Here is a 23,080-nt window from a genome sequence, read left to right as displayed (position 1 = left end):
CGCAAGTAGGGGGAATGCAAGTAGTCGAGTATACGATTAACCAGTAAGCCTAGGCTTATCAGTTAATCGTATACTCGACTACTCATGTACATCCCTAGTTTTCACTAAGCTTACAAAGTGCATTGGTAAGGCACTTTTGGTTTTAGTTGTACTATGGATTAGGAGGGTTGCATTCTACAGGAATGTCTGTCTGAACTGCACAGTGAAAAGTGTACTGAAGTCATATGTAATCTTGAGGCAGAGGCTCCTTTAGAGACCTTGACTATATTCATGTTTTTTTCCAAGGTTCACAGGCAGAGATTTGGAAAACTGCTGTGTACTTTCATAGGAAACATAGGAGGCACCCCTGTTAAAATGCACCTTTTTGGTGTGCAAGGGGAGAGAGGCAAGCAGAGAAGTAAGGAGTGGAGTTAGCAGGAGCTTCAATACAAAAGATAATTGTTTTGACATAGAGAAGAGCTAGAAATGGAACATAACTTTTTACTGTAGTAGAACCAAGTAGTATCTGTTAGGCACATTGTGTATCAAAGATTTGACCTTCTGTATGTTTATATTTTTGTCATTACTATTTACCTGGGATGTAAAATTTCGATTAATTGGCTAATCAAATAGTATTAGGGCTGTTGCTACACTTCAAAGACAAAAGTGCTACGGGGAGCACCAGGCCAGTGGGGGGACTCTCCCGCTGCCCCTGTGCTCCTTGCGGCGTTTCAAAGCAGCACCACCATATGGAGCCCCGGGGTAATCGGGGAAGTCCCTAGCTGAACCTGGGCTCCACATGGCGCTGATGCTTCGAAACACCACGAGCAGCCCAGGCCAGGGCTGTAAAATAATGTGCACATGTCCTTAAACACCCATATACTACTCAGTTAATGTATGATGTGATGGTTTCTTGTTAGAATAGATAAGATTGCAGTCAAGGTTCACATTATAGAGTGAACCCATTGGGAGTGTGGTGTTGTGTAGGATAGCTACACTTGAACCTCTCTGGTCTGGCAACATCTGTGGTCTGGTAGGCCCTCTAACTGGAAGCGGGGACCGGCTGGGAGTCCAGCAGCGGGGGCTGGTGGCTGGAAGCCCACCGGGGGCCGGGAGCGGAGGCTGGGATTGGCATCTGAGAGAGGAGCCTGGGAGCAGGGCCAGTGTCCAAGAGGGGCATTGATTTCCTTTGGTCTGGCAAATTCCTTCATTTGGGATCAGGGCTGGATCAGGGAGGTCCAACTTTGAGTCAGAAGTTTATGGGGTCTGTAGAAGGGTGAGCAGCATGTGCCAGTAAAAGTGGTGAATGTGAGAGTTAAGGTATGTTAAAGGTGGTTCTATCACTGGACAATTTTTTTTAGAAGTATTGCATTGGATGGGTTTTGCCCTTAAGCAATCGTAAGTTTTTTAATGAAGACTTTTCTTTGTGGAAAGAAATGTGTGTACATGCTTTGGAGTGCTTAACCTCTGTAGAGTAGGGATGCAAAAAAGTATGAGAGTATTAACCATATAACCATTGACTGAAGGCCTGCCAACTGGTCTGTCCTGCGGTGCTGCAAGCTCCCATCCCTGTGGGCCCAGCCAGGCAGAAAATCCCCACCTCCCCTCGACTGTGGCATAGTGGGCCTGGCCAGACTGGAGCAGCCGTGCAGGAAGGAACTACTACAGCCAGGCCAGGCGTCAGTTAATCGGTTACTAGTAAGCATAACACAGTAAAGGTGGTGCTTACCATGTAACTGATGAACTAGTTACCCATTTACATTTACATCCCTACTTGTTCACTAAACCCACTATTTAACATATTGGCCTATACTTCCTTCATGCTGTTGCATTTATATATTGAGTGGCTATAAGGCATTACATAGTAATGTCCCACCTCAGCTGGCGTACACATATACAGTAGTATCCTTCATTGCAGACCACATTAAGCTATAAGGCACAAGCATGAAGGAAACTCGTGATATATCTTTAAAAACTGCTGAATGTATGCAAATAATCCAGCATGATAGTTCCAGGCTCAATCACTGTAAAGAGAACTTCAAACTTATTCTGTTCCTAGGATCAGTTTTTATCTCTTTAAAAAAAAAAAAACTTTTTAAAAAGAAAAATTAAACACTTTCAATAAATAGCTGAATAATTTAATTTCATTGTTTTTACTCTTCAGTAATTTCTGGCATGAGTAGAAGATTGGCACCATTTTACACCATGTCCTGTAACAGGACAGACAGGTAGCTAGTCCTTTGCTTGCTGTGATAATTAGTCCATATCAGACTTCTTAAAGATGCAGCTGCAGGTGACATCAGCAGGCTATAGTGACTCCAGTAGGAGACTGAAAGCTAGAAGACCTGCATTCTATTCTTGATTCTGTCATTAACCTACTGTGACTTTGAGCAGATTGCTTAACTTGTGGTCCTTAGTTTTCCCCACCTGTAAAATGAGAACATACCACTTCATAGAAGTGCTGAGCTGTGTGAAAGATGTAGTAACAGAGACTGTAGTTTCTAATTTATGGTAGATATTTCTGTGTTCTTGACCAGTTGAAATAGATCTAAATAGTAACTTAAAATTGTTGTAAGTAAAGACCAACTGATTTGTGGTGAAGCTGAAATGTGATACATTTGATGCCTTGTCTGCTAAAAATCACTTTAGCCATTGTCAAAATTGCAGGACAAACAACTCCAAGCAGGGAGAGCTAAGCTTCAGAGACAGGATGAGCAGTGACTGCTGCATTCTTAAGACAGGTGTGTACTTCAGTAGATGAGTCCCTAGTACTGAACTCTGATGGAGAATATTCTGAAATTAAAGAATGTTCCAAAGAAAACAGAATGGTGAATATAGGTCAGAAGGATAGTGAACAGCATAATGCTCTCATCAGATTTTGTCTTAACTGGATTTGAATGGGTGACTAAGCTAAACCAACAGTTTTACAAAGGCTTAACTATGACCCTGGAACCTGAAGGGAGAAAGACCTAATTCCACCTGAACACAGCCTCTGGGCTTGAACAGTACTACTAATGATTTTTTGGTAGGAGCTGACTCAAGTGTATCTTATAAATATATTTTGGACTGCTGAGGAGAGCAGTATATTTATAAGTAAAGGTATAAGAAGTCTGGTTTCGATATTTGGTTGGTCAATTTGTCTTGGCAGATTCTGGGAGCTTTTTAAAGTTCTGAAGTGCTTCAGAGAACTTTTTACTATGATAGAAAGCTGTAAGAAAGCAACCTAATTATGGGTTTACCCTATTTAGAGAGCATTAGAACTTTATTTTCACATAGTCTGTTTTACCATTCTTTACTGGGGTATTTGAATCTCTTTTGCTTGTTGAGTTACCTTCACTATACCATCTCTTATCACTGTGACTGGTAGGGAACTTTGCATTTATTTTTATCTTTCCTCTTGAGAAGGGCTACCTATGAGGGTTTTTTTAAGCAGATTACATCTTGATAGAATAATATCTAAAGCTGCTAGCACAGCATTCATGTTCTTTAGTAGTGAAGGATCTGTTCTAGTTACCTAATTACTTTTCCAAAGTAAATATCAGTTCTGTTTAGATTATCATACATGCTATAGATAGCCCTTAAAGGGAGAACCAAATACGACAGCAGTTTATTAGCTTAATGAAAGTTTTGCTATAACCTATAGATACTAAACACTGTTCTTAAGTATTTTAACAAGGGTTCTAATTTAAGAATTTAGCCTATCAGTAATGTCATGTTTATAAATTTAGTTTGGATGTTTATGCTACTGAAGTATTTAATTAAGGTTAATTTATTGATTTTTAATCTGCCTAGAAAATTGAGCTAATCTTCCACTTTTATGTTAGCTCTAAAATTCTGCCACAGTCATTATACCTTGTTGCCCCCACCTAAATGTAAATTTCATTAGAATTCCTTCTATACCTCTGCAATTTGCATTAGTGCCTAGTACTACCATATTAAAAGAAACTAAATTTGGGGATAGCTATGGATTTTTGGGCTAGAACGCTAAAGGAAAAGGTTTTGTATAGGAAAATGTCTATTAAAGGCAAAGTATTGTAAACTTAGCAGAAGATATTTAAACGGTTTGAATAATAACTTGGAACAAAGATGCTTTTGTGGAAAGTTCATTGTGGTTCTGGGATGGTGTTTTATATGTCTGTAAACAATTTCCTACTAGGATGCAGCAGCCAGAGGCATGTGCTTTATCCAGTAGCTCAGGATCTATACTAGGAAAACCAGCTGTTGCAGAAAATGGCTGTCAGCAGTAGGTTCTCCAACTCATTAAACTGTGTAATTGATACTGTAGACAGAATGAAACTGTTCTAACACTGTTATAGAAAGTGTCAATGAGCTCTTAGGTCATTATTCTAGTAGACAACCATTCATTGCTGTTCTAAAACAATTGCCAGAATGTGGTTTCTTTTGGAGAGGAGCGTTTTGTATTTTCTGAACAATATTGCAATTTCTGTACACTCACTTTAACAGTATAAGAAGTTGTATGTGTTGTCATTTACAAAGTTCAGGAATGCCAAGGTTTACTTTACTGAAAAAGAGGTAATAATGGCCACAAGAGAAGCAATTAAAAGCAAGATTGTGTCCATTAATTGTACATGCATAAAATACATTAGAAGAGCAGAAAAGTCAGATTTGTATTCAAATATATATGTATCAATGTATGAACATATTAAAATAGCAAAAGTGAACAGCAGCAGTGTGGATAGTACTAAATATGGAAGATCAAGGCAGTTTCTAAAATATTTATTTTTAAAAAGTTGTTTTTCTTTTGACAGTTCTAATCAAGCCTGAAATAATTTAGTTGAACTCTTAACGCAGGTATAAGTTGTTTCAGCCACAGAATTTTGGGTGAATATTTGTGTGAAAGTGTTTAGAATTCATATCAAAACAAGAGAAATGTTATTTAGCTATTTGTATTTAGTTGTATTGGTTGTGTTCGTTCTCTGCGGTGGCCATCCTTTTATGTGCTACATGAAGAGCATTACAATGGGGCTCTGTGAGAAGTATGAGAACAGATTTAATTGTATATTACAGAATTTAGATCAAATATATTTTAAGTTCATATTTGTTTTTCAGTTATACTTTGTTTATCCTGTAGTTTATTTGCAGTAGGAATTACACACAACTATTACAAATACCTATTCCAGTATATCTCGAATACCTAGTAAGAGAAAACGAAATGAGGTTCCCTAATAAGTACTTGAGAATAATCTTTTTATCAAAATCAAATGTTCCTTTGGTTACTTCTGCCTCATAAGTACCCGAAGAATCCCTGTTTTCTCAGCTATCCAAATACTATTCCTCTGTCACCAAATTTCAAGAAAACTATTTATTATATTTCTACCTGGAGTGTTTTCTCAGTTTGTTACTCTAGTCTATAAATATTAGAGACATCTTTGTCTTTTTTGACAAAAACAAATCGCCCACTGATATTTGAAACCCTTTTTCCCTATCCTCTTTCGAAAGAGGAATGTAAATGAAGGAAATTGAAAATGCAAACGAAGCGCAGATTTACAAATTTCATGCTTTATTTGCATAATTGCGTCCGATCGCATTTTCAAAAGGTGGGGTTTTTTTTTTTTTTTTTTTAAAGCAGTCTAGACATGGTTCTTTTTTGGGGAGGAAAACCCTTTTTCAAAAGAACCCTGTAAACCTCATTTTTTCAGGAATAAGGGTTCTTTCAAAAAGGGTGGGTTGGTTGGTTTGTTTGTTTGTTTGTTTGTTTGTTTGTTTGTTTGTTTGTTTTGAAAGAACTGCGTCTAGACTGCTTTGTGGGTTGGTTTTTGGCTTTTTGGTTTTTTCCCCCGAAAAAAACTTTTTTGAAAAAGCAATCAGATGTCAATATGCAAATGAAGCATAAGATTTGTAAATCTGCGCTTCATTTGCATTTTCGATTTCCTTCATTTACATTCCTCTTTTGAAAGAGGAATGGAGTCTAGATGCAGCCTTAGCTCGGAATAAGCCTCGCAATTTGAGCTATGCAAATTGTGTTGTCTTATTTTGAAATAAACCGCTACTACGAAACATCCCTTAACTCTCATGGAACGAGGGTTACAGTGACATCAGAATAGTGAGCCCATTATTTTGAAATCTATTTTGACATAATGGGCTGGTTTGAAAGATGCAGAATAGCTATTTCGGGACAGTGGAGATAGCACCGCAGTCTAGATGTACTCCTAGATGTATTTTATTAGTCCTGGGGATAAAGTACTGAACAGTAGATATGAAGGATTGTGACTAACTTGTTCTGAATAGATTTGAGAAACGTGGCCTGGGACCCACTGAAGCTGACTTTACCCATCATAAAATATTGTGTAGAATTCTAGCTGTTCTTTGAAAGGTCATTCTGCTCTGTTCATGGGGGTTTTTGTTTTTTGTTTTAATAAATCCTTATTATGTGTCTGTATTTCAGATTTCTGATTGTCTCAGAGGTGGCAGTGAAGCCCACCTTTAGCACAGGAAGATGAGTGAACTTGACCAGTTACGCCAGGAGGCTGAGCAACTGAAAAACCAAATCAGAGTATGTATTAAATCAAATCAGTGTGCGTATTTAGATCTTATTAATGCAGGTGACATTTATGCTATTTGTGTCCATTTAGGAACAGGATGGGAAATGGACAAAAATGATTAGGCTGAAACTTTCATTTAAGAAGTTAATGTATTGGGTATCTTACAAATATAAGCACGGCTAAACCCATAGGAAGTTGCTTTTAGCCATTCCAGTTTCCAGTAAGCTTTATGATTGAGACACACAGAATAGAACAAGATTGTATAGATTGTATTTAAAAGCAATTCTGTGTCTTACATCAGTCCTTAAGGCCAACATATATTTCTTTTGGAATTTTAAGCTCTCCCAATCTTGAATGCATTGGGTTTGTGTATATGATATTTTTATGAAGCCTTTGGACTTACTGGATAATGTCTTGATTTAATATTTTGAACTAGTAGAGTCTAGTACTAAACAAATTATAATTCATCACTCGCCATGAAGTTTAGCATGAATAAACTTCCTCACAACCCTTCTCAGAAATTAGTTTAAAAAGTTTGGCTCTAGTACTACATTATATTTTATTTACCGTGTTGATTTTATTTCCTGCTTATGCTCAAAAGTTTATACAAGCAGCAGTAAAATTAAGTTATCTTATTTTATTGGTGTTACGTTATAGATTGTGACAAATATACTTTGGTTCTTTATGACTTGCTGGCACATTACTTACCAAGTATATACTGAGGTGCTTTAATATTCCCAAAAAAGATTAGTATCAAATGGACATTTTTTGGGTTTCTTTTCAGAAGGATTTTATGAAACTTAACATTAACAAAATTATTCCCAACGTTTCTTAATTCTTTGGAAACAACACTCAAAAGTATGAAGCAGAAGAAAAACTGACTATATATATATATATAAAAAATTGAAGTGAAACTGATCAGTTTAATTTGTGTAGGCTGAGAAGTCCAAAAATAAATAGCATAAACTAAACTAGATTGTTTTGTGTTCTTTGATAGTTTCTTTAATATTCCATAGTAGTAGTTGTAATTCAGGTGAAATTTAAAATAATAGTCTCATGACCATCCCTTTTAATTGGAAGCTGGGCTACTGACAGCAAGGGGGCAGTTGCCCTTGGGCCCAAAAATTTAAAAGCAGCAGTGGCCAGAGCCCTGAACCCTTTAAATCACTACTGGGCTCTGTCTACACTGACATCCCTTCCGGAAAAGGGATGCTAATGTAGCACTTTGGAATATGCAAATCCGCGGGGGATTTAAATATCCCCCGCGGTATATGCATTAACATGGCTGCCGCTTTTTTCCGGCTTGGAGATAAGCCGGAGAAAAGCACCAGTCTAGACGTGATACTCCAGAAAAGGCTTTATTTTCCGGAGAATCACGTCTAGACTGGTGCTTTTCTCCGGCTTATCTCCAAGACGGAAAAAAGCGGCAGCCATGTTAATGCATATACCGCGGGGGATATTTAAATCCCCCGCGGATTTGCCTATTCCAAAGTGCTACATTAGCATCCCTTTTCCGGAAGGGATGTCAGTGTAGACACAACTCTGGAGTTTTGCACAGAATAGTGCTCCAGTGCTGAGGGCTGGCTACTCCTAGTCCAGTTCTCTTTTGCCCAAGGCCACGCCCCTTCCAAGGGCCCAGATCTGCATGCTTGTGGCCTCCCCTTCCACACACACATACACACATCGTACAGGACTCAGCGAAGTCTGTTAGCAGCACTGATCGGAAGTAGCAGTAACGTTCTTTTCAGACCTTGCCATTTGTACAGGTGATCTGCAAATAAGGAGATCTCATGTTTAGACTTGTGTGCTGAGCTCCTCTTTTATCTGTTTGGAACATTGGGCTCTGATGGATACAGATATTTATGAAGCAAATCACACACTGAAAAACCAGTGACTATTAGTTTATTGCTCAAAATGTCTTTCAAGCTCAGAAGTCGAGTGAGGTACAGTAGCCAAGTTATAGTAATTATACTGGCAAGACATATCAGGATGCAGAGGGAAGAGGTGAGAGAACATCATTTTTACTTCTTGGTGGTCGTGTTTGTCAACCATTGTTATTGTGGAAAGGTGTGTCTTAAACTGTGACACCCCCACAGTCTTTTTAAGGTTCAAAATAATGGCTGTAGTGACACCTAGTATTCAGACCCAAATCTGCACAAGCAATGAAAATGGATGGAGCCCCATACATTCAGATAAAATGTAGGCTAGTTGATACTGGTCATATGTAGTTTTTTCTGCAGATAAACTTCCTGGTTGTGTGTGGTTTTTTTTTTTTCCTTTTGACACACTCCATCCCATTTGTTCCACCAAAGCTGCATTGTCTCTTCATGTTTGCCCTGCATCCTTCTTCCACTTGAGTCTCCTGCAGCCTCTTACACCTTACATTTTCCTGACCCAGTGTGCTATATCTTCACCTTCTCTGAGACCTCCCATAGAAGCACATCATGGAGGTTTATATCCTAGTATCCTTATTGTTCACAGTGAGAATAGAAAAGTAGTGCTAACAGAGCACATGCTGTGAAGAGGTTTTTCTATTTTTGTTGCATTCCATCATGGTTTTCTTCTCCCCCCCCCCCCCCCCCCCCCCCCCCCAACACATTCTAGCTGTATTGCCCTTGTTACATGGTAAGCTGTTTAGCACAGGGATCCTATATAACTGTGTTGGTTACATTAGCTTGGCTATATGTAACTTACTGCTATTGCATGGCTCTGTGATTCATTTGTCAACTGAGTAACTTTTAAAAAGTTTGAAAAAATATTTTTAATCTAACGATCACTTTAATATGAGAACTATAAAAATAAATCACAAACTTCAAGTGATTTTCATATAATTTGAAATATTATTTTGTTGGCTATTTGTAGACCAGTCTTCATGTCTGTGCTATTTGGGATAGCAGGGCTGCTAAATTAGAAAACTGGCATTCATGTGGAAATATGTCTGTACACAAGCTTAACTTGACTCCACTGCCAAAATACTGGCTTTAAGTGAGCTCTGATTCAATTATTTTTTCGTTCACATCGTAAACGTCTTCCTTTCAGCCTCACAAGCTCTCTAATTTAAAATGAGTATGCAGCTATGGCAGCGCGTCGGTTATCCCCCGACCCTGCACCCTGTTTCCAGCAAGATGAGACTCCGCCAGCCAGTAGAATAGAGAGGGTTTATTGCTTCTGAGAGGTACAGCACAGCACAGATTCTATGTGGGCATCGAAGTGAGGGGCCAGACAGCCTCAGACCTCTTGGGGCAGGAGGCAACAGGGCCCTGAACCCCCAGTACTCCGCTTAGTCTCTACTCTTCATGTCCCCCCCCCCCCCCCCAAAAACTGACCCGCTCCCAGGCCCTGCCCCCGAGCCAGATGGTCGTTTCCACCTCCCTGCCTTTGTCTCCTCTCTTCTCCCCCCAGGAGCAATGTTATCTGCTCAGGCTGGAATTAGGTGCCTGAGCCAATACACAAGTGGGTGAGTCAGTGGGAATCTTACATCACAGCAGAGTCAGGTGGGAACACCGGGTTACATAGCAGACAGCACCCCCACTACAACACAGCAGCAAAAAAACAAGTATCCCAGAGTTGAGAGGGAGAAGATGAGAGTGATTTTAATTCTCGACCTTAATTTCAAGAGTTCACACCAATATAGAGTAAAACTCCGATGGTCTGGCATCTGACGGTCCAGCACTCTTGATGGTGCCGGACCATCAGGAAGTGCTCCGGGCAGCCGGACCATTGGAGCTGCTCTGCCCCCAGCTTCCCCGATTCAGCCGCTGCTAAAACTGACCAGCGCTGAATCTAGGAAGCAGGGGGCAGAACAGCTGGAGTGCTGCTGGGTAGGTCCAGTAGCGCTGCCCCTCGGGGCTGCGGGACCAACCCGGCAGCCCCCCAGCTTCTCTGCCCCAGGTGTCCCCAAGTCAGCCACTGCAGAAACTGATCAGCAGCTGACTCCAGAAAGCCAGAGGCAGAGCTGCTCTGCCCCAGCTTCCTGGAATCAGCCGCTGGTCAGGTTCAGCAGCCGCTGATTTGGATACACCTGGGACAGAGCAGCTGGGGTGCTGCTGGGTTGGTCCCTGCAGCGCCGAGGTTTGGCGCTACCAGACCAACCCAGCAGCGCCCCAGCTGCTCTGTCCCAGGCGTCCCGATTCAGCCGCTGCTGAAACTGACCAGAGCTGACTCCAGGAAGCCCGGGGCAGAGCAGCTCTGCCTCTGGCTTTCTGGAGTCCGCCGCTGATCAGTTTCTGCAGCAGCTGACTTGGGGACACCTGGGGCAGAGAAGCTGGGGTGCTGCCAGGTTGGTCCAGTAGCGCCGAGGAGCGGCGCTGCAGGACCAACCAGTCAGCACCCCAGCTGCTCTGCCCCAGGCGTCCCCAAGAGCAGCTGGGGTGCTGACGGGTTGGTCTCGCGGTGCTAAGGGTTGGCGCTACCGAACCAACCCGGCAGCACTCCAGCTGCTCTGCTGTAGGCGTCCCGATTCAGCTGCTGCTGAAACTGACCAGGGGCAGAGCCGGATTATCAGAAGGGAGGGCTATGAGGGCGTCTGGGGTAGCATCCCCCCACCCCACCCCAGACCCCTCATAGCCCCCCTTCTGATAGTCCGTCATATTTGATAATCCGGCACCCCCTGGGTCCTAAAGGTGCCGGATTATCGGAAGTTTACTGTATATATCAGTGTACACTGAAATTGGATTGTCATCCTTACTGTTCATTTACTAGCATAGTTAGACCGTACCAATATAAGTCTGTAGTTTGAGTTTAAACCACCAAAATAAGAATAGAACTACATTTTTCTTGGCTGTAGCACATTTTACTAAGGGTTTAAATGGTATGTTATGTATTGCTAGGGTTACCAGTTGTCTGGTTTTGAACTGGACAGTCCAGTATTTGAGCTTTCTGTTCGGGGAAACAAATTGAGAAAATATAAATGTCTGGTATTTTCTAAATAAGATATAATGTAGATTGTGATGTAATGTCAAGTGTGTCTGGTATTTTTGTTGAAACCATCTGGCAACCCTATGTTTTGCGGGGAGATTTCAGGGTTACTTTGTTGAAACCATTCTGAAAAATTTAAGAGGGTAGTGTATCTTCCTTGACTAGAATAGAATTCATCTTCTTTAAATGTTAATTATCCCACCAGAGTCAGTCTCAGGGCTCATTAGAGTATTTCTGAAGAGCAAATGCTGCCAGATTTCAACAAGTATGATTTTTTTTTTAAATCTTTGGTTACAATACACATCTCTCTCATGTCAGAATTCTCCCCAGCCCGCCTCACACTATTCAGATTATCCAACCAGAACACTGAGTATTTTTCAGGAACAATTCATAAATCTTTTCAGTAAGTACACTTAATGAAAATGTGTTTGCCACATGATGTTGCCTCCCTTTGTAGTTATTTTTAACAAATCATTTTTGTAAATTAGAATTCCAGTCCCTGACGCCAATCCTAAACCTCTCTCAGCTATCTTTCAAACTGTATTTAAGATTTCAGTTCATGGGAAGAGGAACAGTTCTGTGGCCATTCCTTGTTAAAAAGGCAACAGTGCATCACTGTAAACTATACAAACTATATGCTATTAAATTACGCACTTAACACAATTTTTGGAAAGGATTGGGGGTTTTATGTACAACAATTTATGCCAAACAACTGTAAATCAACAAATGATTGTTCAAGAGACTAGAAGTCTTTAAACATAATGCATTATATATACAACAGTTCTTCAAGTGAGTTGTCCGTGTAAATCCCAGAGTAGGTTCACATGCATGCAAGATTGGATTTTTTTAATTGCAGAGTTAGCAGCTGTGCTGCATCGTTGGCCTCCTCATGCATAAAGAATGGAGTGGCTGTGACGCTTTCTCACTTTTCTCTTGCTGCCTGTGATGGCAATGAGGGAAGTGAGTGAGAGTCTGACCTACTGCTCTGCAAGTTGATTACTTGCATTTCTCTCCACATTCGTTTTGGCCACATTCGTTCCTCCATTGGTCATTCTCTGCCTTCAGCTACAGTGCACACCCTGACATTGTCAGGAGTAGGAATGTTAAGTAGCAGTTCATTAGCTAATTGCATAGTGGATGGAATCTCCATCAGCTACTCAGTCAATAAGGGGGTTGCTTGCTACCCCCACTGTGACTCTGCAGTTTAAATGTAATAGGAGCCAGGCGCACAGGAAGCCTGGCTCTTACTACATTTAAAATGCAGAGCCACAGTGGTGTTAACTGCTGGGCAGACATGGTGCTGGGGAGAGCCGGCTTTTAAGCGGGCTCCCCCCAGCACTGGCTTCTGTCCCTGCCCCCCTTGCTGCCTCAATACAGAGGCAGTGGGGGCGGGACGGAGGGGGGGGGAGAAGAACCGAGCAATCGAGTAGTGACTCAACTTATAAGCCAACCTGTTACAGACTACAGCCAAAATAGTGGTGGATACATCGCAAAGAGCTGAGGGGGGGGGAAAGTTGTTGGGGGTGGGAACGACGCTGCTCTTTTAAGAGCAGAGAAGGCATTTCCCTTTTAACTGTGGCCATTTTGAAGGATGAACGGGACACCGCAGCTCTGTCTCTTTCACACAGCTGCCCCTTGAAGATCCGCAAGTGCGGATGCAGGAGGCGCAGTTTTTTCTTTGAAGAGCGGCATGTGGCTCGCAAGCCGCGGGTTGGCCACCCATGCTATAAGGCTAAACTTGACGAGTACTCGACTACTTGAGTAGTCACTTACATCCCTAGACAGGAGTGACATAACTGCTAGCACCGGCCCCTTTGGCACAGTCTCATGGACTATCAGCGCTGATGCAAATTCCATCAGCATCAGTACCAACTCCAATGGCACTGATGGTGGCACCGTGTGTAACAATCTCATCAGCGTCGCTCCTCAGTGCTGTTGGTGTACTGGGGACCAGCATTGGCTGCATTTATGGCACTGTTTGCACCTGAGGTTGTGCCCTCACCCCAGGGAATTTTCCAAGGCTCTGGTAACCTCCAAACAGGTCCAGGCCCTAATAGCAGGGACTATACCACAGTACTAGCACATTTAGTCGTCCTCACTTTGACGAGGCACGAGGTGGCACCTCAGTAGCTCCAGCACTTGAGGATGTTAAGGTCTTCCAGCAGCTTCCATGCAGGGTTGTGCTGGGAATGGATTTTAAAGCAGAGGATGTGATGGAAGAGACAGACCCTATGGTGGACATACTGTTACTGTTTGATCCCTCTTCCCTTCTCTTCTTGACTGTCCCCCTTCCACCGGGTATGGCCCCATATTACATCGGACCAGTGAGTTCTTAATGTGGTGGGAAGAGGATACTCAAATCCAGTTCACATGTCTCCCTCCCTTCCCGCCTCCTACCATCTCTCTTCAGGGACAATTCACATGAGCAATTCCTTATCCAGGAGGTTCAATCACCCCTATCCTTAGGAGCAGTGAAAGAGAATCCTCAGGAGCACAGGGGCAAGGGATTTTACTCCTGGTATTTCCTAATACCAAAATCCAATGGAGGACTTAGGCCCATTCTAGACCCGAGGGGTCTCAACAGGTTTGTAAAGGAGCTCAAGTTCTACATGTTTCCCTGACCTCATCATTCCCTCATTGGATCCGGCATACTGGCATGCCACCCTCATGTTAAAAGATGCATATTTCCATATATTGATAAATCATTCCCACAGGAAGAATCACCACAGGAAATGGGGATACACTACCAATTTATGGTCCTCTCCTTTAGCCTGTCATAAGCATCTCAGGTTTTCACCAAATATATGTTGGCTGTAGCAGCTTTCTTACACAGAAACCGAGTGCAGGTATTCTTATCTTGATGACTGGTTGATCAAGGGCCCTCCCAGGGAACAGGTGTAAGCTCACCTCATGTTGACTGTATCTCTGATAAACAATCTTGGCCTTGTAAACAAAGAGAAGTCCACACTGTCTCCAGTTCAGAGGCTGGAGTTCATAGGGGAAGTTCTGAAGTCAACTCAGGGCAGAACATTTTTACCAAATTCATTCCAAGCACTACTGAGCATTATTCAAGACGTCAGACAGCTTCCCACCACCACAGCAAGGAACTGTGTCAAGCTCATAGGCCACATGGTAGCATCTGCCTACATCAGTGGTCTCCAGCCTTTATAACCACAAGATCACTTTTTTAATTTAAGTGCAATGTAAGATCTACCTCAAACCCAAATACCCTTGCCCTGCTTCCTTCCTGCCCCTTCTTTCAGATCCTGCCCCTGTTCCACCCCTTCTGAGACCTCACTGTGCTCACTCCCTCCCCTATCCTTACTCAGTTTCACCAGGGGTTCAGGCTCTGGTCTTAGATCAAGGAGTTTGGAGTGTGGGAGGGGCTCCAGGCTTAGTCCAGGGTAGGGGAGTGGGCTCCAGGAGGAGTTTCAGGGTGCAAGCTCTGGGAAGGGTTTTGGGTGCAGGGGGACTCGTGCCTGGGGCAGGAGGTTGGGTGTAGGAGGAGGTCCAGGGTTGGGATGGGTTCAGGAAGCAAGCTCTAGCTGGCCATTGTTTAACTGAGACAGCTTCCACGTGGTGGAACAATGGAGTTAAGACAGGCTTACTCCTGCCCTGGCCCTGCACCACTCCTGAAAGCAGCTGGCATGTACAGCAATGGCTTCATGGCGTCATGTGCTGCCCCACATCTATAGGCACTGAGCCTACAGCTTCTACTGGCCACGAATCCCCATTACTCATCAATGGGAGCTGCAGGAGTGGTGTCTGCAGGCAAGTGTCTGCCTTTCTCAGGAGATGCAGGGATGTGCCAGCCACTTCCGGAAGCAGCAATTCCATAGGGATAATGACTCCAGCCATGACAGGATAGGCATTTGAGAACTCACTATTCAAAGAATTAAATTTAAACATGAGAGAGAAATTAAAATTTTGAAATGCACAGACCAGTCGAAAGCTAAAAATAACTCACTTTGCACATAGTAAAATAAGTAACAACAGCCCCCCCTGCATATGTGTTGGGTCAGGAGATGAGAGTGAAGGACTGTGTGTGTTTGTGAGAATGACAGACAGAGTGACAGAGATTTGCATTGCCAAGCTCCCTCCATCCCCTTTATCTCCACACAGAGAGAGAGTACAGAAGTGGGGAGATGAGGGTAAGGATGTTAAGTATAGTTTAATTCACTAATTGAATAATCAATGCTTTTTTTGCATCGACTATTCGATTGGTTGATAGGGTGGTGCTGCCACTTTGAAATGCCACCACGGCATTTCAAAGGGGCGGTTCTGTGTGGCTCTATCCCTTTGAAATGCTGCAGCACCGCGCGAAGCCTGGGGTCAGCTGAGGACTCCATGCAGCACTGCCCTTTTGAAACGCTGCCATGGCATTTCAAAGCAACAGCACCACATGGACCCTGGGACCCCAGACTCCATGCAGTACTGCTGCTTTGAAGTACCCTCTCTCTCTCCCTCCCCCTTGCTGCCTTTATCTGATAGAGGGAGCAAAGAGGGGGAAGCGACTAGTTGACTATTCTTTCGACTATCCGATAAGTATTTGCTTATCAGACAGTCGACTACTTGTTAACATCCCTAGAGGAGGGACACTCTGACATCAGGGATCTACCTCTTCTTCCTCCCACACGCTGCACAGGAAGCAGGAGGCTCCTGGGGGGGGGGGGGGGGGGGCGGCAGCTCCAAGGCAGAGGGTAGGAGTAGCATAACAGTGGGAGAAGGGGCAACTGAAGTGCCAGCGCTTGATAGCTTCCTGGCCAAACCAGTCAGGATCACCTGCAAGAGGCTCCAAGATCTATCAGTAAATCCCGTTCTACTGGTTGGTGACCAGTGACCTACATAGTACAACATGCCAGACCAACTCCGGGCTCTCCTGGGGTCTGTCAGCAGACCTGGTGGAGCTCCCTTGGCCCCAGGCCACCAGTGCCCCAGGCCACCAACTCCCCTGGCTGGTCCCCACCACTAGAGTTCTACTGTCTTGGGACCATCAGACTCCGCTCACCCTAGGGCTGACACTGTTGCAATGCCCAGGGACTGCCAGGACCCCACCACTGCAGCTCTCATAAGAACATAAAAACAGCCATACTGGGTTGGACCAAAGGTCCATCTAGTCCAGTGTCCTATCTGCTGATAGTGGCTAATACCAGGTGCCCCAGAGGGAATGAACACAACAGGTAATCCTCATGTGATCCATTTTCGAACTGAGGATAAGGACACCATTCCTGCCCATCCTGGCTAATAGGCATTGATGGGCCTAACTTCCATGAATTTATCTAGCTCTTTTTTGAACCCTGTTAAAGTCCTGGCCTTTACCACGTCCTCTGGCAAGGAGTTCCACAGGTTGACTGTGTGCTGCCTGAAGAAAAACTTCCTTTTGTTTGTTTTAAACCTGCTACCTATTAATTTCATTTGGTAACCCCGTGTTCTTACATTATGGAAACAAGTAAATAACTTTCCCTTATTCACTTTTTCCATACCAGTTATGATGGCATTTTATAGACTTCTGTCATATCCCCCTCTTGGACTTTTCATCTTAGAAAAAAGGAGACTAAGTCTTTTTAATCTCTCTTTATATGGGATCCATTCCAAACCCCAGACATGCCACACACTGCCACAGCTTCAGGGTGATGGGGCTGCTATGGCCCCGAGGCTGTCAGGGAGCGACTGCTGAAATCCGTTATCCAAGGGCTGCTTCAGCTTCCCAGCTCCAGCAGTGCCAGGGCTTGGGGCATTGGAGCTGCCGCAGCAGCCAAGCCTCTGCTCCTTGGGTCCGCCAGGGCTTCTGCAGCTTCGCTACCCCTGGGCAGCCAGAGCTGCCATGGATCCACTGTTCTGGAGCCAACAGGGCTCCACTCCTCGGGGTTGTGTGGGCTGCTGCAGCTCTGCTATCCCAGGGCTGCTGCAACCAGCCCTGTGGCCATGCAGCCCTCTGGTCCAGCGGCTCTCTGCTCCAGCAATATCCTGGACAAGAGCGGTTCAGTTTGTATCACAATTTTACCTCAACTAGGAGGTTTTCCTGCCTGTGTTTTATCCCAAGCCACATTCTACTCCCAGGGAACAAACTGCAGTTCCTTGATTTCTATAGGTCCTTGCTTTCTACATTGAGAGAAGTAAGTTGTTCAGCTATTCGTGGCAATTGCAGATAGCATGAAAGGCCAGCTGGTGTCTTCTTAACGTGTATCTCATCATGAATTATGTTCTATATCCGAGAGTGCTCTAGGCTAGCAAGTCTTCCTGCACCTCCTGTCACAGAACATTCTACTGGGGCACAGGCTTCTTCCACTTCCCTTCTGGCCCCAGTTCCCACTTATTAAATCTGTAGAGTGGCTATTTGGTCCTTCCTCTGGATCTTTGCTTTTCATTATGCAATTACTCAGCAAGCCAGGGATGATGCCTCATTTGGTCAAGTGGTTTTACAATCAATGGTTGGCTACAACCCCACTGCCTACCCTTCTGTTGTGAATCACCTAATTGGAATATACATGAATGAGCACTTGAAGAAATAAAAACAGTTGCGTATCTTCTTATAACTGTTGTTCAAAATATGTATTCTGATACCCACCCTCCTTCCCCTCTGTTGGAGTTGCCAGTAAGAAGGAACTGAGGAGAAGTGTGTGGGTAGGGGTCTTTATTGACTGCCATCAAAGCAGGACTCCAGGGGGTGCTCAGACCCACCCTGTGGGTACTGCTATGAGAATCTTTCAGCCGTCACGTGCACGCAGACACACCAGATTGGAATAGACATGAACAACTCATCTCCACGAACAACAGTTACGAGAAGGTATATAACAGTTGTTAGTTTTGAGGGAGGGGGCTTTTTAGCCTGAGGCCCTAGGTCACAGCCTCTAAAGCCCCTGCATTAATCTGGCCCTGGTTCCCCGTCTACGTTTTTTTGAGATGATGTCAGTATGGATTTTATGACCCTCCTCCATCCCCACTTCAGAGTCTCCATCTGGCTTCAAAATGAGAGGGACCTGAGGAAGTGTCATGGCTTCTGTGTCCATTACGTTTTTGGGACATGCATGTTCAAAAATATCTGAGCTTGCACATGAGGTACAGGCACATCTACAGTAGGTTCCACACTGGCAACATTTAGAAGATCAATATTGCTGTAGAATAAGTAACTATGCTTTGCAGGGTGCGATAAGTAAAACTTTTTTCTCAATACTTTGAGAATAGAAAATGAGACGGTATTAATCTTGTGCTGTAGTGGGTAAAAGTTCCCCTTTTATTTAGAAATGGAATATATTGTACTGCAGCATGGAAATGTGCAAGTATCCTATGATTAGAGTGTAGACTTCATGGCAGCACAAATATAAACAGACACAGATTTATTAGTATGACTGAGTTCACTTATTTCCCTGTAGTTTTTGTTTAATATTGTCATCAAGTGACTAAGAGCAGAACTGTGGATGCATGTTTAATATTAAATCCTGTTAGGCGATAATTTAAACATGCCCTTGTGAGTGTGTGCACACGCTTTTGAGGAAAGTTCAAACTGAGTAAAGAACTTCTCAGATTGTTGCCAAATTGCATGGATACAATTAAAGACATTTAAAAATGGAAAAGATATACTCATTTAATTTCCTTGGGGCTGATTCAGGACTGTTCCCTCCATTACATTTTCTCGTGCTATATCTATTCTAGTTTTAGGTCTCCAGCAGTGGCACTTCCACCTGTTCGCTTGGGTGGGTCTAATAGCTTTTGCTGACAAGCATTTAATATTTACCCAACATTTCTTTTTCTTAATCATATTTCTCTGTGCCTTCCTTTACTTATCTCCATCCTGGGTGTTAACAGCTTTCAGGTAACTGTAAAATATTATGTCTCCGTCCCTTCTTTGCCAAGCTACATAAAGCTAGTCATCTTTCTTTATAAATCCACCCCGATCACTTCTGTTGGGTAGGAGTTGAATCTGCTTATGCATTTGAGTTAATGATATATTTGTCTGTGTCTGAGAGTCCCATATGTTCAAGAACACCACCTAAATGGCAAGAGCTAGAACCATCAAATTTGGTATGCAGCTGTTTCTTACCATAACTTAAAGCAAGATATGGGCTGGTTTCTTCCAAGACAATGGGATATTGATGGAATGTGATTTTTTTTCTCATCAAACTGAAAGGGAGGGGTTTAATACAGGGATAGTTATATTACAGATTATCTGCAGGGGGGCAACAAGCACTGAGGACAGCTACACTCCAAAGACTGACCACAGGGGAGCAATAAGGAAGCATGCCTCAGACAGCCCCGGAGAGCTGTAGAACAGCCACCAGCAGGGCAGCATGGCCCCCACAACCCCAGGCCGCTTCTGGGGAGCAATACCACCACTTGGTCAGTGTAGCCCCATGGAGGCCACTGGCTATCTCCACATCCTTCCCTCAGCCTTCCTACACCCCTAAACTCCTGCCTGGAAGGACCCGAGCAACATTGGATAAATCTTCTCGTTTCTCATTATTTCTAGTAAGGTGTTGTGCAGAACTGATTGCTGTAATCCAGTATGATTGCATTATAGCCATTTGGGAAGAGAGGCCTGTGTGACTAAAGCTTCTGAATAGACAGCACAAATTTTCCGGGACAGTCTTTGCTTGTAGTCTAAGTCTTCAGGTACTGTCTACACCGTGGTTGGTGAATTAAACTTACTCCAGTTTTGTACAACCTGCTTATTTCATTAATGTGCTGTCTACTTAGTCTTCCAGATCATTAATTAAAATGGTAAACTAGGGATATTAGATAGATAGGAGGTAATAGAATAGTTGAATAACCGCGTGAATTCTTAGTTGACTATTCTGTAGTCCCCGGGGGAGGGACCAGCACCCAATTCACTCTGGCCCCACTCCTGGGGTGTCTCCTGCCACCCCACGCTGCTGTCTCTGACCATGGGATGTGGAGCAGCCTCTGTTCATGGGGAGCTCGGACACACACACACCACCCCTGCAGATGGGCTGCTGCTGTGAAGCAGCCTATGCCCTCGGGAGTGTGTGTGTGTCTGAGGCTATTTCCCCACCCACCCCTCACGCTGCTGTCTCTGATAGAGGCAGCAGCATGGGTGGAGTAGGAGGCACGCAGCATTGTGGAGCTAGTGCTGGGGGGAGCTGGCTTTTAAGCTGGCTCCCTGCAGCACTGGACCTTCCTCCTCCTTCCCTCCCTCCTCACTGCCTCTGTAAGAGGGGAGGAAATGCGAGTAGTCAAGAAGGTTAATCATATAGTCAACTACTCGTTTACATCCCTGTGGTAAACACCACCATTGCTTGCTAGTATGTGCTTGGAAGTATTGTCAGTTAGAAGCCTACACAATCATAAATTTTCACAACATGAATAAAAGTGTCTTTTTGAACTCATTTCATCCATATAAATGACAATTGTAGGGCAGACAACTCCCAGATTATCCAGTCTCTTGTGTACATAACTAGCTTAAGAAATTCATGTCATGTCTTCATTAATTTTAAGCTTCTTTAAACAGAACAAAAGTTTGGCACCAATAATGACTTTCATTTTTTTAGAATGTGTGTTTAAGAGGGGGGAAAAAGGTATGGAACATTAAACACTAAAGCAAAGACTGAAGTATTTTTGGCCAGGTGAAGAGCAATGTATTTTCAGGCTTTTAGATTTGTTTTTAATCTGAAGTGTTTTCTACCTCTATGTAGCAATTTTTTAAAAAATTTCCTGAACAGAGTTAGAAATACGTATTGTGTATAGCTCCTATTTAAGGCATCTGTTGAATCCAAGTTCCCCCTTGTAGCTCACATTCTAGATCTTGGCCTTCCATTATAAGATGCACAGAATGTTAGTAGTAAATGTTTGGGGATAACCCATGGCACCAGTAATCACACAGATTGGAAAAGAAATCACATTTTGAAACTTGATTCCTTCTCCTTCTTGCCCACTAAATGCTAGAATTATCTTCTTAATAAACAAAGGTTCCAGAGAGAATAGTAGACACACATTTGCAACAAAGTCCAGTTTCTCTTCTTAGGTGATCATAACTGCAAGATTTTCCCAATTTTAGTCGTTCTGCTGCTGAGTAACTTTGCAGAAGAGTCAGCATAAATGGATCAACAAATACTAAACTCTCTCTGATGTTGTCTCTAATTTTCCCTTGTTCCAGGATGCCAGAAAAGCATGTGCAGATGCCACTCTGGCCCAGGTAAGATGCTCACATTTTAATTGCAAAAATATACATATAAGGAAAATTATGAACAATATCTTAATTCTTCCTGTAGTCTTTTCTTGGAAACATCAGCTTTCTTTGCCTCTTTTCATGGTGTGATTTTTTTTTTTTGATTACACACAGATCCTACTGCTTATGCATGGCCAACTACTGCCAGTAATAGGATCAAGTAGTACTTTCTTTGGTAGGTCACTGAGTTCCTTTCCCTGTTTTTTGGGTTTTTTTTACAAGTTTTAAACAGATGGGTCTATAATTTGGAGGCCCCTCACACAGGAGCAACCTGGATGACCATTTATACAGAAGCCTTTTCCAGGCGCTATTGCTCTAAATGTGTTTTGAATCAGATTTTACCTTTCACCATCCAGTTTAATTCCTTTTGCTTGAACCAAGAGCGGTAGTCCTGTGTCTAATATGAGTTTGTTGCCATGGAAGTGAGTAATGCCATAAATACAGTACTACAACTTCAGCATTGCAGCATCAAACAAGAGAGGCAGTGAGCAAGAGGCCTATTTTGAGTATAAAATTGGGAACTTTTTATGTGGCAAAGAAAGTTGCCCATAAATGTAAAATAAATGGGCCTAGTGTAACATGTAATATATCTAAAACATTTCCCATGTGCACGAGTCTGTAAAAAGCTACTCTATTTTATACTAGGGAAGGGCATTGTGTAGGAATTTTAAACCTAGCCCAGTCTTTTAGTTTTAACATTAATCTGTTTTTTTCAAATCAAACTGAGTTCTTTACTGAAATGCTTTTTTGCGTAAATATTTTTTTAGGTGGAGATAGGACAAGTACGCAGACATTATCTGTAAAATGGAGTTATAAACTGTTTTGGATTCACTGTAATGTGTGTTCATTTATTCAGTATATAACTGGAAATGTGCTGAGAGCTATTTTGTTACCCAGTGCTTTGCTCTGGGCCAGAGAAACTATTTATATTAAATAGTATAATGACAGTGTATTGATTCCTTCCTCACTTTGCTATTTATTCATTCCAGAATATACTTTTATTCTTTAAACACTAGATACAATATTAATATAATTTAAAAATCTTCTGTTCAAAAGGCATTTTATGCTGGGTCTAAATAAAGAGTTGTTGGTTTTCAAAATGTTAGGGGCAATTAAAGCCCCAACTACAAACACCCATCTTTCCACCATCTTTAAAAACAGAAAGGTGTGTTATTCTGTTAAATGCATCTCTTTTGTGGAAGACCGGGAACCCCTCTAATATTGTACAAGACTTAGAGCTAAAAGCTTCAGAAGATAGAAACTGAACATAATCCTGCCTGGCGTTCTGAGCATTTCTAGTTGTTTCCCACTAGACCTGGATAACATGCATGTTCTTTAAGAGGATTATTGTGCAATTATATTTAGCTAAAACTTTGCCTACAATGCTCAGGTAAACAGTTGGGTCTGGAGGAGAAATAGTAAATGAGAAAATAACCAAGGAAATACTGCTTAAGACTAAGATATTTCTTAGTCAGTGTGGTTGTCTGAGTCCGTGAAC

At 42.8% G+C, this 23,080-nt stretch overlaps 1 protein-coding gene across 5 annotated transcripts in view; it reads left to right on the top strand.

Annotated features, from left to right (window-relative positions):
• Positions 1-23,080, top strand: part of GNB1 (G protein subunit beta 1) — a 96,423-nt gene that overhangs the window by 46,623 nt on the left and 26,720 nt on the right. For 4 of the 5 annotated variants that reach the window (XM_075906356.1, XM_075906355.1, XM_006119216.4 and 1 more), the window contains 2 exons: positions 6,386-6,493; positions 21,511-21,549. In XM_075906356.1, the coding sequence (XP_075762471.1) occupies positions 6,437-6,493; positions 21,511-21,549 (96 nt within the window). In that variant the 5' untranslated portion in view covers positions 6,386-6,436. Of the gene's footprint in view, positions 1-6,385; positions 6,494-21,510; positions 21,550-21,696; positions 21,758-23,080 lie in introns of those variants that run through there. The other variant, XM_075906358.1, reaches the window with a different exon arrangement.

Source organism: Pelodiscus sinensis, chromosome 23 (genome assembly GCF_049634645.1).
Source record: "Pelodiscus sinensis isolate JC-2024 chromosome 23, ASM4963464v1, whole genome shotgun sequence".
NCBI lineage: Eukaryota > Metazoa > Chordata > Testudines > Trionychidae > Pelodiscus > Pelodiscus sinensis.
Note: the sequence above shows the minus strand (reverse complement) of the source record. Positions and strands in the feature narration are given on the sequence as shown.